The sequence below is a fragment of the Equus caballus genome, chromosome 18 (assembly GCF_041296265.1).
Source record: "Equus caballus isolate H_3958 breed thoroughbred chromosome 18, TB-T2T, whole genome shotgun sequence".
Lineage (NCBI taxonomy): Eukaryota > Metazoa > Chordata > Mammalia > Perissodactyla > Equidae > Equus > Equus caballus.
In genome coordinates, this window is record NC_091701.1 from 72384198 (window position 1) to 72399706 (window position 15509).

Below are 15509 nucleotides of genomic sequence, written 5' to 3' on the forward strand. Positions count from 1 at the left end.
ACCAGGGGATTTTTAGGTGGTCAAACCATCTGGTTCTCTCTGAGGCTCACCAGGAAGCAGAGATGCTCAGAGGGATATGCTGGAGGGCATCAGCATCACCCAAGGAGCTGGTTTACGATGGAGAGTTTCGGCGGCACCCCCTGAAATTCCAGTTCAGAAGTTTGGGGTGAGCCTAGGAATCTGCATTTTAACCATCACTCCAGGTGAGTCTGTTGTAGGTGGCCTCCACTATTGGAGAGACATCAAGTGGACTAGAAACCTACTAGATATCTACACTGGCTATCTGCACCAGCGTTTTGTGTGCTTGCAAACATTTCAAAACTCCTTATAAACAAGACAGCATTGCTAATGAGGAAATTGAGGAATAGCGTGGTTACATAACTTGCCCAATATTTACCATCAACTTGCTGTAAGAGCCAAGAACAGGAAAAAAAAAAAAAAGCAAAACAAAACACAATCCTCTGAGGCTTTCACACCCCCTCTCCCGCCCCATTCCATGTCCTAAGACAACTCCAGCAGAAAATAACAGGAGGGCCCTTGGACTGTGTTGATATTGGCAGCAAAAGCACATCCAGTTATTCAGTCTCAATAAAAGAACATTTTTTGAATCTTTCAAAGCCAGCCACACTAAGGCTATAACGAGTTTACCTCATTTAAATCTATGCAGCAGAACCACTCAAGGAAGGCAGGCCTAAACCCATCCTTGGGAAATCAAGCTGGCGTCAATATAAACAAGATTTAAAAGCCCTCCAGACATCTGGTCTGACTTAATAGATCTCTTGGTGTTTTCTGGACTCTTTAAATGTTAACCAGGAGGTCACATGCTTACCTTCTCTTCTTTCCTATAGATAGACAAGTCATTTATCCAAATCAAATAAGCCAGAAGTATCACAGTTATATCTCAATTTTCATAAATCGATTAATTGATTAATGTATTTCTGTGGGGTATTTATTTATTAATTTATTCCCCATTTTCCCAGAAGTGATTTTTGGTAGCTTATAAGGACTCAAAATATAAGACAAAGAAGAAATTACAAACAGGATCTTAAATTAAGCTGAGAGAGATGGAGAAAACCATGGGCCTCATTTTGCCTTAACAGATGTAGTCCTAGAAAGAAAATGTATTTGGATCTAATAAATTTTTGTTATTTGCATTATAATTTAGAAAGTGTTTTATCAATACTTTCTCTTTTTTTCAATTGGCAGTGGTGCCTAATCCTTCAGACTTCGGTTTCCTTACTCCTATTCCCACCTCTGCATCAAGTAATTAATAAATCAAAAGCAAATACTTAAATGCATTCTGGAAGATTCCTAAGAGACCTTGGAACATATCACTTTTTAATGTCAAGATTTCTTTGGAAATGTGAGTATTCCTGACCTAAAATTTACCTATCCAGTCCAAATTTTACCGGAGGGAGCGTCCACAGGCTTCCCCCTAAGGGACTCAGGTGCGCCTGCATTCTAGGTGTCAGGGCGTGCAGGAGGAAGGAGCAGTTGGTCTGGAGCTGGGCTGAGGAGTAGGCCAAGAGGGGCTTCCTTTGGGTTCTCCAGGGCCCCCTAATTCAGGGCCCATGAGTGTTCAGGCAGCACCCAAGCCCTTTCAGCTGTAGAACCTCTTTCATTATTTTCCCACTTGAAGATCCCATATTTTGAAAGCTTGTTGTCCCCATACAAAGTGCCCTGGTGAAGAAAAATTAATTTTTCAATTTGCATCATATTTCATTCATTCATTCATTCATTGAGCAAACACTTACTGAGCTCATACTGCATGCCAGGCATTGAGCTGTCCCCTGGTAGATGAGAATGAATAGTCTGATCTCTGCCCACAAGGAGTTTACCCTCTAGCAGGAAAACATGCAGGCAAATAAGACCCCCTACAGGTTGTGCAGTGTGTGCTCTGTACTAGAGGATCTGGCTGGGGCAAGTAGGCACGGAAATCCAGCCTACCTTTGGCGCTGCTCGCCAAACCATGAGCCCTGGCTCAGGGCTGCACTTCTCCAGGACACTACAAGACACCTTTGTCTAATTAATCCAAAAGATTCATATGTGCTATTAGTGACCCTGCACACAAACAACGATAATACAATGAGTTACAAGTCTTTTCGGCAGAGTCAGGAGGGGCTTTATAGAGAGCACTATTTGTGCCGAGCCTTGAACGATTTGTAGGTATGCAGGGTTTGTCGGGGTCAACAGCAAGGAGAAGGGTGATCTCAGTAGATTGCCCGGACGTGTGAGGAAGCATTGCCTCATCAGGAAACCTGAGACGTACAAGTGCTTGAGCGACAGGTGCCAAGGCTGGACCTGAAGCCAGATGGGGAGGCAGGGCCACATCAGGAGTGAGGTGTGTCCATGCAAAGGCCTCTTCTATTTCGTCCATCGATGAAAGGGACCTAGTGATTGGGTGTGGAGAGTGAGATGGCAGAGGTGCCATTAACCAAGACAGGGAACACAGGAAATGGGTAGAGGGTCAATGATGAATTCAGAGCCTGTAATCAGCATGAGAAATCCCAAGTGACCAATCACACAGAGTGAGAAAATTCAATGAAACTATAATTTCTCTACTATCTCCATGAATATTTTCTTAGACCATGAGATTTAGAACTTAGGAATTTCTGCTAAGACTAGTTCACAAATATTTGTTTAACCCACAGTGCACACTCCTGACCCTCGTTGTGTTTAATAAATGGGAATCAATGGAAAGGAATTCCATGGCACTTACTTCCCCAACTACTCATTTGTCAGATACCATTTGGTGGGGATGGTGTTGGTTATCTGTTCATTTAAATATCCATGACTTCTCTCTCTGTGTTTTAAGGTCCACATGGACAGAGGTCAATTTATACCTCCCACAAGGTTTTGCTCACAGTAAATCCATGATAAGTATCTACAGGCCTGTTAGAGGAATTAGATTTACTAACTAATTAATGTCTCCTTCTAAAGTCTCGTTAGGTCACCTTGATTAAAATGCACCTGGACCTATAAAGACAGTGTGGAACATCACCACAGTGGGAATTCCTGCATCAAGGGATAACTAGCAGAAAAAACTCTTCAAAATATGCATTATAAGCGGTAACTTCTTCCCCCATGGATGGCCCTGGGAAAAGATGAAGAGCACATGCTTTTTAAAGGTAAGGATTTAAACCCCATAGAAGAAAACCCAGTAAGGAACAGTTCAGGATGAGAACTCTCGGAAGGTCAAACAAGATATAACTATCCTGGGTGGATATAGCACAATTCTTCCATATCTAAAGACTGTAGAATATCACGCCAGCTCTGAAGGCTAGGTGTTTGGAACAACAGTAATAATGCTAAACTTATTGAATGATGTGTTAGACCTCGTTTTAAGCACTTTGCATGTATTATCTCATTTAATCTTCTAAACAACTTTGTAATGTAATTACTAGTACCTATCCCAATTATTCAGATGAGGATATACAGATACAAAAGTGGTTTCGGGGAGCCAGCCTGGTGGCGCAGCATTAAGTTCATGCACTCAGCTCCGGCAGCCCTGGGTTCAGTGGTTCAGATCCTGGGTGCAGACCCACACACCACTCATGAAGCCATGCTGTAGCAGGCATCCCACATATAAATAGAGAAAGAGGGGCACAGATGTTAGCTCAGGGCCAATCTCCCTCAGCAAAAAGAGGACGATTGGTGGCAGATGTTAGCTCAGGGCTAATCTTCCTCAAAAAAAAAAAAAATGATTTTGGCATATCTTGTCTGGAGTGATCCAGAGTTATACCTCAGGTTTAAGAATTCACCAAGAACAACATTCACTGAGTACCAATTATGTGCGAGGACACAGCCCTAGGCGCAAAGCCATATTCAATTCAAACAAGGTCCTTGTTCTCATAGGGTTATATCCTAGAGGGGGAGATAGTCAACAAGGAAAGCAATAACTAAACGAGATGAATGAATTGGGGTGAGTCCTCTAAAGGAAATAAGGTGCGGAGAGTGACAGGTGCACTGGGGGTAGAAGCCCGGAGGGCCTTTCCCAGGAGATGGTGCCTGAGCTGAGTCCTGGGGGTGAGAAAGAGCCAGCCACATGAAAAACCAGCAGAAGAGAGTTCGGGCAGCAAGTTCCAGAGTCTTGAGGCAGAATTAAGTTGGACAAGTTTGAGGAACAGCCAGGAGGAGGCTGCTGGCTGTAGCAGGGGAGAGTGTAAGTGTTGAGGCTGGAGTGGTAGGCCAGACCAGGCCACCCACCCGGCCCTCCTTGGCAAGGAGTTTGGATTTTATTCTAAGCCACTGGAGGGTGTAAGCAGGGGAGGGAGGTGATCTTGCGATTTCAGAGGACGACACTGGTTGCTGAGTGTCGGGATGTACGAACAGAAGCAGGACGTCAGCCAGCAGGCCGCTGCAATAGTCCAGGAGAGGCGCTGGTCTAGTGGACGCGGTGGCAGGAAGAGATGAACTCAAGCTAGTTCTTGCTCTCGAGGCCAAGAAAGGGGCTAACCACGCCTTAACAGCTGTTCTGTTTGTCGCTCACAAATATACCCTCTGAAACATGACTGTGGAACAGCTCTCAAGGACCATTAGTCGTTTTGACTTGGACTATCCTGTTCTCTGTTGCAGGCAGCAATTAAACCTCCCTTCATTCCACTAAATAGTCACAAATCATTTCAGTAGCTCTGCCTTTTAATCACTGAAGAGTCCCTTTTTAGACACAGTATGTTTTTAGGATCATTTTACCCACTTCCCAAAGTAAAGACCAATCCAAAGGATACAGCACATTTACGGATGTTTAATAAGGTAATAATACGAGTCACTACTTTGTATATTTTTGTTAGCACATGTTGATTTAATGGTAGAATTAAGTAAAAACTTAAAACATTATTGTTAGACAGTGAGAACTGAGCGGCAGTGCAGAGGGCCTTACATCAGAGATTAAACTACGGAGCGGACTATTGTATGAGAATCTTCTGCCAATTCCCTCCCAGACCACAAGGCACCTCAGCTGACCAGCAGGTGGAGGGGAACTGGGGAGACCAGGAGGGGTGCCTCAAGGCAAATACGGAAAAGACATGGCACCAAGGGGTCCATCCAGTGCCCATCTCTTTTTCTGAAAATTTTTTTTTCATTAAAGAAAGTGAAAATATAGTACCAGTCCTCAAGTGCCTTCCTATTTCCCAGCTGACAGTCCACTTTGACAGTGGACAACACTCTCTGTACCAGAAGAGGAGAAACTGAATTACTGACTACGTGGGAGAGTAATATTTAATGACATGGAAAGATGTTCGTGATTAGTTATATTTGGTAAACAAAAAGTAGGTCAAAACAGTATATGCAGTATAATTGCATTTTTGCTTTTAAATGTGTGTTTGTGTGTGTTATGTGTACAAAAATGAGTGGAAGCATACACTCCAAAATGTTTACTGGTTATCTCAGGAATGGACTTTTGAGATATATAAATTATATACATATATTTAATTTCTTGGCATTTTGGGTGACATTTTCATAAAAATAAAAAACAGAGTTTTAAAAATTAAAAAACATCTTTTATCTTTAAAAAATAATTTTATCTTTTTAAGTTTTATTGCATCGGAAAAACTTTCTCCCTGAGACCCCCCAATTCATAATTAACTCTTGCTTCTTATTTCTTAACTTGGGTCAGCATTTCATTCATAATAATCTCCAGACACAGCCATTTTCAAAAATTACTGGTTCCCTGCTTTGGCAAATCAATGCTCCCCCATTGTGACTGCAGTTTACAAACTCCTCTGTGCCATCATCCTGCTTGGCAAGAAGCTCCGAGATGAACACATAAACTCTAGCCCACACTAGGAGAGAGGATTTGCCCTGCATTTTCCAGGCTGGCATGTTAGCAGACTGTTTTGTGGAATGTTTAAGAGCAATTGCCATAAAGTGAATTTACTGTCTCTTAAGTCCATCAGAGCACTGGGGGACAGGAAATCTTGTACAGAAATGCAACATACATAGCTAAGTACCAACCAGGAAGCAGAGGGAATGCACTAATGTGTCCAGGCTGTTAGCCGCCACGGAGACACGCGTCTGCCTTCGTCGTGATTTATCATCTGGGTCTCTAGTTACTTTATTACCATGAGAGAGTAAAAGAGCCACGGATTCAACTGGTACTGGCTTCAGAGACAACCATATGCACTTTAAAACACTTCTCGGCCCACGCTATGAGAACTGCTATTCACTGCTACCGTGAAGTGAGACTGGGAAGGCTGAGAAACGATGAGACTCATGTTTGCTTGAAAGTTTGAAAGGCCCTCAATCATCCATGTCTAGAAAGACTAAAACGCCCTCCCGTTTGCAGGGACTGCTTGCCCTCATGCTTTGTAGCCACTTCCAACTCTCCAGGGTACAGTGTCCCATGCCTGACACGAGATGATGCCAGACTTCTTAGAGAACACCTTTTTTTTTTTTTGAGGAAGATTAGTCCTGAACTAACATCTGCCACCAGTCCTCCTCTTTTTGCCGAGGAAGATTGGCCCTGAGCTACTGTCTGTGCCCATCTTCCTCTATTTTATATGTGGGACGCCGGCCACAGCATGGCTTGATAAGTGGTGCTAGGTCTGTGCCTGGGATCTGAACCGGTGAACCTCGGGGCCACCAAAGCGGAGCACGGGAACTTAATGGCTAGGCCACAGGGCCAGCCCTGAGAACACTTTTTTATTTTTATTTATTTTTATTAAGGTTATAAAAGTTAACATCCTTGTGAAATTACAGTTGTACCTCATTATTGAGAACACTTTTTTTAAGTAAGTAGGACATGTATTCATTTCGTCTCCAGTATGTATACCGTTACATTTTAAATGTTAAGTATTATCTCACTAATAAGAAAAAGAAATACATTGGGGTTGACCAGCTTGAAACAGAGCTGCTCTTCAATTCTACAATGTAAACATGTCAGGAAATAGCCGGAAAAATGGCTTCAGTGTATCTTTTCTGATGGTAGGCGAAATGGACTCAGTCATGTAAACTAATCTCTTTTGATCAGAGCCAATCTTACAGATCTTTTTTACACTTAAGTTACAGCCCACATTTCATGAAGGGTGATGACAACATTATTATCAATGAAGAAATCCCTCCTGATAAAATTATACGGTCATGCAATGAAGTTCTTCTTTTTACTTTTTCCTCTAAAAGTATTTGTTTTGAGGAGCACATTCTAATAGTTACAGCGGTGTGGTGGCTTACAGAAGATTCAGGTTAAAAGGTTAAAAATAACAAAGAAAACCTACCATCCCTAAGGACTTTGATAGACCTCATCTTACTAACTCTTTGGGCATGACACTGTGACTCCGACTCTGCAGAGTGGATCTAGGCTCCTGCTCAGGATCATACAGCTGCCGTGTCACAAGGCTGAGATCTGCACTCAGGCCTCTTAACCAGGATGCGCAAATTGACTGTGGAGTGGAAGAGCCAAGAGGGTCTCTCCTCCTCTCAGACCGAAAGAGCTAGGGCTTGACATAGACAGGGTATGAAAACAGTCTGCTTGTCTCTTGTGCCTCTTATCATCTTTGTTTATGCTATTTTATCATCTGGGTAAAACTAGGAATCTAGAACCTGCCTTAGGTCATCATGAAGAAAGGAAGAAACAACAACACCTGTTGCCCAACTGCGTGTCTGCAACGATGCTGAAGAGCACCACCGTTTATAATGAGTCAGCATGTGAACTTCCGGGAGCTCTCAGGGGGAAGTAGAAAAGAGAATCCAAGCCGACCCCTGAATTTCTTCAACAACCTGTCAGTGCTACTTCTTGCTCAACCAAACCTAACACTGTTACGTGCCACATAACAACCTTTTGGTCAACCATGGACCACATATACAATGGTGGTCCCATAAGGTTAGTATCCTATGGTGCAGGTGTGTGGTAGGCTACAGCATGTAGGTTTGTGTAACTACACGCTGTGATGTTCACACAACAACGAAATCACCTAACGACGCATTTCTCAGAACGTGTCCCTGTCGTTAAGTGACACATGATTGTATACCACCTTGTCCTTGGCCTTTTACAGATGAGGAAACTGAGGCCTAGAGATCAAGTGATCTTCTAGGTCTCAGAGTTAGCTGGTGGCAGAGGCAGGACTAGAAGCCTGGTCTTCTAACCCCCAACCCTGAGCTCTTTCCAAAATGCCACTGCCTGACATGTGTTACAGATGATGGTGACAGAAATCACAATGGCAGCCGCCATCGACTGGATGCTTACTCAGGGCCAGGGTGAGCAGCCAATGTTTTACATGAATGATTTTGTTTAATCCTCAGAATTACCAACCTACAAGGCAGAGGAGGAAACGGAGACTCAGAAACATTAAGTAACTTCTCCGAGGACCCCTGCGAGTAAGTGGCAGAACTGGGACACAGCCCAGCCTCTCTGAGGCCGAGCTCCCCGTCTATACCAAGATGCCTTTCTCTGCTCCCCAGGTTTGGTGAAAACAGCAGTGATTAAATGTGAACAAGTGACGTATCTGCTTATCGTTACAGTTTATTCCATCTACTTCAGGGGCTTTACAAAAACAGATTTCGAGAGAAAGGTAACATAGTTATTCTGCCCTTTCCTGTCTCCTTGATGCAAATCCCTAGGTTTCTCAGAAAAGTGAAAGGCCTTACTCAGACAGTGTAAATCTGCTTTGAGATACAAACGTGTGTTTAAGGGGAAAAAGAACATGATTCAGGCCTAAACAAAATAAATTAGTTCTTTAAATAATGGAATTACAGTCTCCCAAATTTGGAACATCAGTTGCGCCGGGTAACACTGTTACCTGAGCTTGCACTTGCCATTGTTCTCTGTAACTGTGTTCTCAGCATCCTTTTTCTCATGTGTTGATTCTTACAACATAATTCTTAAGAACTAGTGCCTTGCAGTTGGCAAGAAGAAAGCCTTGATAACAGGTTTTTAAAAGTCATTTGTACTTAGAGAAATTTAGGATGACATCTTGGGGCACCTAACATCACTCGGGAAGATCATTTAACCTCTTCAAATTACAGTTTTATTATTAATAAAGTAAGAGGCAGCCTGAGGTCCTTTTTACCTCAAAAATTCCATATTATTACTCCTGATCAGATAAAGGAGTTCTAAAACTAACTCGTCTCCATTCCTCTTTTGCTCATTTGCTCCCTCCTTTTCTTTTGCTTCAGCTCCAGTTATCTCCATTCAACCCCAAACACTTTTTTATTCACAAATACTACCTTACCAGACTCTTACATTTATTAGTGGCAGCAGTAGAGCAATTTTCTTCCACTCCAGGGAAATGGATCATCTTATTATGAATGAGAATACAATGCAGAGAGCACTCACACGATTTGATATTCTTTAGAACAGTAATTTTTAGTGAAGGGATTCTAAGTATCTATTAACATAAACTTAAAACTAGAGCTTCTGGAAACATCTAGATTAGAGCCACAATCATAAGAAGCCACAAGTATGAGGACCAACATCGCTTTACTAAAGCTCACAAATGCTTTGGTTGTGTTGCATTTTGTATTTTAAGATATGTATGTATGTATTTTAAGCATGACCAGGAAGATCATTTTTTTTTTTCCCTCTCATTTAGAAAGGTAGTCAGAGATAAATTCATTCTAAAAGCTTTTTCCACCCTCCCAAACTTTTAACATAAAAACAGTAGTTACTCAATATCTACGAAAGTTAAAGGTTTCCGCTAGAACGCTGTAGTGACAGTAAAGCAACGTTCTCTATTTTACCTGGGAAGGGCGGTGATTTTCCCCCATTTCTCCACACAGAATCTTCTTGGGCCGTTACTCCCTCGGAGAGAAGCAAATCCTTCATAGGGAATGCTGGAGGTGCCTGTGACAAACTATCGACCCAAGAGAACAGAAGGAGAAGGTGAAGCCAGGAGACCAGCTGCCAACAACAGCACGGTGTCATCCATGCGCAGTGCTCCCGGGGAGGAGCAGCACGCTGCTCGTGGGAGGGAAAGCTCGGAAGACCAAACTTATGGATGTGGAATAACCATAACACGAGAATTCTGACAAAGAGCCGGAGAATACCAAGGAAGGATTGTGCATCATAAAGGGAAAGGGGAAGGGGAGAGTTTGTAGAAGATAGAGCACCCTGTATAGCTGACAGCTCTGAAGCTTAAACCATGTATATTTCTCATTATAGATTAATAAAGTGGATATATCAATTAATCTAAGTCTACCTAGCATCCATCCCCCATCAACTCAAGGTGAATTAAAAAAAGAAAAGAATTTATGGGCCTGCAAATTTGAGGGCCAGATTCTTGATCTAAAGGAGTTAAGCCTGGTCTACTTGTAAGGCTCTGCTTGAACCTCCAGAAGGCTTCCTCATGTCTGATAATTTTTTAGCTGCAACGGACCAGCAATTGCCCTGGGTGACCAGAAACACAGCAAGAAAATAACGAGTTAGTTTTCACAGTGTTCTTGAACTTCACTGTTATCTCAAATTTGCGGAAAGCTGGATGGAGGAAAAGATAGGATTCTTTATCAAGGAGCTGGGTCACTTCTCATGAGATTGAAGACCATCTCTTTCTGTTGCTAGGGATGCTGGCCTGCAGAGACCTTGGGACCTCTTGTTGAAGGGACCCAACTGCCCTGAAAGCAGACGTTGTTCCTGGGATTCTTGGACTGGAGTTGGTACTTCCTCACAACTCTAAGGAAATGCTTGGGCTTGGTTGGGGATGTTCTGCATAGTGATGAAGCCACAGAACCATGCAATCAGAAGAGTCTGGAAACAGTATATACCACATTTGCAGATAAACATGGGATGTATTTATTGAGTATATTTAGCAATTACTAAAAATATGCAGTTCCAACAATAATTATATTAATGCATTAAAAAGATTACTAATGGCATCTTACCTGTAACAATCGTAGTCGCTGTTCGTTGTTGAATCTTTCCACTGCAGCCCAGAACCACCGAATTACAATATGATTGTCATGATATCCTACAAACCAATCATGAAAGGCCATATTACTTTGACTTTTCTATCTTAAGCCACCATGACGTGCTGACAAAAGATCCCCAGACATAAATCATCATCTTAGATTCTTTAAAGGTTGTTTATAATTTAAGACTAATGAATAACACTGTAAAGAGGATCATATGTGTCAAAAGTCAAACAAAAACAACAGTAAATGAAACCAAGAGGTCTCTGTTTCCATGCAGTGGTCAGTAAATGAGACTCGTGGAGAGAAGAACAACAAATGAGTTATTTTAACCATATCATTTCTGAAAAACATAATCGCTGTTACTAGAAATGCTTAACTCTTTCACTCATTCATTTAAGAAATAACTTTTGAGTACCACTATGCTAAGCACTGCGCTCAGCTTGAGGGTACAACGGCAAAGAAAATAGACCCTCACAGGGTTTCTGGTAAAGCAGAGACACATTAACCAAACAATTATACAAATAAATACATAATTGCAATCTATTTTAAAACAACACAGAATGTTCATATTTTAAAGTCAGATTATTTTATTAATAAAAAGGGAAAAGTAATTTTATTACTTTAATTCCTTCAACTAATAAACCCCAAATAATCATCAACCTAGATGTGATTTTATCCTATGCTTTAGTAACATTTAATAAAATCTTGACAGTATTATCCTACTGGTGGATTAGGCAGTAGTTGTGAATTCCAAAACCTTTCAATGAAGAAAAATCAAGATGAGAGAAGGCTGGCAAGGATTAAGGTATAATTAAGGTTTCAAGCCAATTAATTGACATATTCGATGTGCATGAAGCTACTCTAATTCTGAGTCAATAGAAGTAAGTCCAAAATAGAAGGTGGGTAGAAATTATTTTAATTCAAATTTTTTCTCACATGTTTCAGTGGCTGAAGGATTTGGGGGGAATCCTGCCTTACTGGTCACCATGTGATCAGGGATGGTTAGTGCCCTTTGGAGAAGAAAGGGATCCAAGTAAAGGGTAAGTAAGGCTAGCCTGGACACGGTGATGCAGAAGCTCCATGTCCCGCCTTTGGCAAAGACTGGCCATTTGGTGCTGAGCAAACAGCTTCCTTATTTATGAAATAAGTACGTTAGCTCTTTATAGCTTTCAAGTTTTCTGAACTTACGAATCGGCCCTTTTCTGCCTCTCCTTTGCTGTTTGTGCCAAACCTTTTGGAGGAGGAGGAGTGAATGTGTCACATCTATTCTCTATAAACAGCTGCTCTATGAACATATGGCAAGTGGCACCAGAGCCGCCCCTTCATTCAGTGCCAATAGTTGGGTTTAGCAAACATGGCAGCTGGGTGTCTCGCCCTTTTCCTGTGCCCTCCCCCCAGAGGTCTCCTCCCGAGGATTTCATTTGATACAATTTACAATAACCACGGAAATAGGCACTTGGTTAGTCATATACAGTGAATAAAAGTTTATACTGTGTAAATACAAAAATGGCTGATTTGATTAATGGTATTGCTATTAGAATCTCCTCGGGGGAAGGTATAAGCTAATAATATTGATGGTAAGATGTAAGTTATGTAGCATGCTGGAGAAATTGTGTTCTAGTTTGTGAAAACAATTTGGTTAACAAAGTTATAAAAACCAGGCCATATATGGATTATACATGGAACCAATTGGAAAAGACATTACAGCAACTGGACTTCAGAATTAGCAGCAATGGAAACTGCCATTTAATAATGGAAACTGCAATTTAATATCACCTTTCAGAGAAAATGGCTGAGCAAGGCCAGCCGTGGCAACAGTGATGAGCTGGAAGAGCCAGGCATGGGCAAAAACAGAAGCAATTTAGCAAATGTTAAGGTATTTTTTTACTTCAAACTTTTAAAACTGTTTTTTAAAAAATCCGTTTCAGTTTACAAATAACTGGAGAAGTGTTCAACTCTCAGTTTATTGTGCTAAGTGATTAATTCAGTGACTTAACATTTGTATTTTTCACTCTCCAAGTTCAGAACCACTGCTAACCTCTTACACATTGAGTTAAAAAACCAAACAGAAAACAACTTAACTGCCATGACTCCCTGAAGAGTTTATAACACTGCAATACATTTCAGAAAATGTATTCTTTCTTTCCTAAAAATTATTGGCTAAAGCTTTAACTCTGGGTTACCATCAGGTTTCTTTCTAAGTGTATTAATTCATCCATCAAATTTTATTGGCTTCGATCCCAATTACTAATTGAAAATTTGTACTGACCTACAGAAATGCCACTTCTAAAGCTTCCCATGTGGTGAAGCGTCCTATAGTGCAGTTTGCAACTAATCTTACAGCCATTTCCTTTTCGGTCAAGCTTAATGCTTGAATTTAGAAGGGTTTGTTCAATACACTTGAATTTTGAGAATCGTGTCTTTTTCCATTCATGTGTTTCAACTGTGAATTACAACAGGTAAATAGTTCAGTGAAATGCAGAAAAACTGTGTCTGCTCCTCAGGAAGCTCAGCGGGTGTGCCTCTTCAAGGTAGAATAAGGTAGAATAGGTGGAGTTTGACCAGCTGCATGTGAGCTCCTTGGTGCTTCACTGACAGCACCATAAAACAATTAATTAGTGTTCTTAAGGTCACATTTCTTCACCAGCAATTAAAGAGGTATGACATCCTCAGATGGTGTGTAAACAGTCCTTCCTCCACTTGACAGATGAGGTAAGTAGGAAGAGAAGGAATGTACCTTGCCTGAGGTCTCAAAGGAGACGGCATCAGACCTACGATCAGAGCGTAAACGCTTCTTCCTGTCCTGCATGCAGACCAGCATGCTGACCCACTGGCCTCCCTTTAATCCAGCCATCTATAAATCAAATTTCACCTCCTCTGTATTCTGTGTTGTTTCTCCAGTCACTTAGGTCTATTTCTGCTGTGCCCGCGATGACCAGTTCTAGTTCTCTCGCATCAAAAACAGATACCAGCCTGGCGTCCACCACCTGTGGAATAAAAAGAGGACAGGGCACGGCTTAAGAACCTGGAGAAATCTCAGCTCCGATTAAGCCTCACCAGAGAAGGAGTGCACAAGGAGGTCTGGCGACACTCTGGATGTACTTCCTGTGGGCACTTTAAAGACCGGGAAGCGCTCTACTAATGGAAGGTATTTTTAGTATGAGGTTGATGAGATTTTTCTCAACAGAATTTTGTTTTATAATTGAGCACGGATTAATCCTGTCTCTTTCTATCTTTTGAAATAGATCTAGTGCTCCTACAGAAGAAGTCACATGGAACCCTTGCAACAGTTCATCCTGACCCACAGATATGATCATTTCACATATCAAGCATGAGATGTGATTACCCGTATCTAAGCATGAGCAAGATGCATGACCTACATGTTATTAGTGGTCATTAAATCCTCAAATGCTACTTGAATTCAGGTCATTTTATTTCAGCGATCTCTTGTAACAGGGCATTGAACTTTTTTGGTGTTCTTAAAACATACAGGATAAAATACTGGAGTCTTTAAATTGAAAGAGATAGGATAAACACAGGATAAGAAAAATGAAAATATTGCACACATAGAAAGTACAGTAAGATGGACAGTGGTATCACTGATATCAGACTGCAAAACCCCACTCCTGTCTGCACCTCGTAGAAGCCGCGCACTAAGCTCTCCGTTTGTTGCACCACGCCCCTCTCAATCCTCCACTTCACCATCCTCTCGATGTACTCCTTCTTGTTCTTCTCTGTGACCGGGATATTGGCACCTCCTGGTTTTAATTCTCGCTCAGTAATCTGAGATTAAAAAACAAAAGGGCTGACCACAAAGCAATACTCTCGATGTTATAAGAACACTGCTACCAGTGAGCCGAAATGGGTCGGCTACCTGGCCATGTCCTGGCCCGGACACATCCCACAAACAGGGGCAAGCGCCAGCATGGAGCCCAGGCACACGCCGACGCTCAGGAAAAAGCAGACATTGAACTGATGTCTGAAAGCCTCAGTGTTAAAACTATATATATTGCAAGTGCTGAAGGTTAAGTTTTCAATCGCAACCAAACAAATAAGTCTTTTAAAAGAAAAGAAATTGGCTCCAGATTCTGGCCCACTGTTCTTTGAATGTTTGACAAAAACACATTTTCACAAATTCCTCTAGGCTTCAGAATCAACTACATACAGAAGCCAATATTTCAGTAAAGATTTACTTTAAGGAAGCAGAATTACATTCAAGCGAATGTTAAATTGAGAACTCTTCCAAAACACGAGATTCAGAAGACCAGCCAAATATTAATGTCTAAATAAGAATATTACATATGAACTAGTACAGAACTTCTGAAAGAAATCTTTTAACCAATCCTTCTACCAACTTTGAAAAAAACCAGTATGTTTTCAGACCTTTAACAAAATATTGTTTACTTTCCCTCAGCTTCAAAACAATTTCAGTTCTTAAATATGAATGAGAGTAAAGCACAAACGCCAATTAAATAATTTAATATTCAACTCTGGGGTAGTATGGACTTTTAAAAACTCTATTTTATACAAAGCACCTTCTAATATCTTACGTGAATATTTTAGTTGGATATAAAATGAATATTGCTTAGAACATACAAATAGTTATCATAATCTGTAAATTAGAACATCTTAATCTGCAGTTGGTATTAGAATAACCTTTGTAGCCAAGA

The 15509-nt window shown here is 41.3% G+C and overlaps 1 protein-coding gene and 2 long non-coding RNA genes across 7 annotated transcripts in view; 2 read left to right on the forward strand and 1 right to left on the reverse strand.

Moving 5' to 3' along the window:
* Positions 1-15509, reverse strand: part of HECW2 (HECT, C2 and WW domain containing E3 ubiquitin protein ligase 2) — a 374671-nt gene that overhangs the window by 8135 nt on the left and 351027 nt on the right. For all 5 annotated transcript variants that reach the window (XM_023622255.2, XM_070242072.1, XM_070242073.1 and 2 more), the window contains 4 exons: positions 14476-14622; positions 13712-13826; positions 10810-10895; positions 9673-9785 (listed from right to left, as the gene is read on the reverse strand). In XM_023622255.2, coding sequence (XP_023478023.1) covers positions 9673-9785; positions 10810-10895; positions 13712-13826; positions 14476-14622 — 461 coding nt within the window. The remainder of the gene's footprint in view (positions 1-9672; positions 9786-10809; positions 10896-13711; positions 13827-14475; positions 14623-15509) is intronic.
* LOC102150082 (uncharacterized) lies at positions 1207-8504 on the forward strand. The gene is made up of 4 exons (XR_011428593.1): positions 1207-1363; positions 2941-3128; positions 8236-8310; positions 8395-8504. It is a non-coding gene; the product is annotated as an uncharacterized lncRNA (long non-coding RNA).
* LOC111768780 (uncharacterized) lies at positions 13822-14253 on the forward strand. Its single transcript, XR_002801319.2, has 2 exons — positions 13822-13987; positions 14085-14253. It is a non-coding gene; the product is annotated as an uncharacterized lncRNA (long non-coding RNA).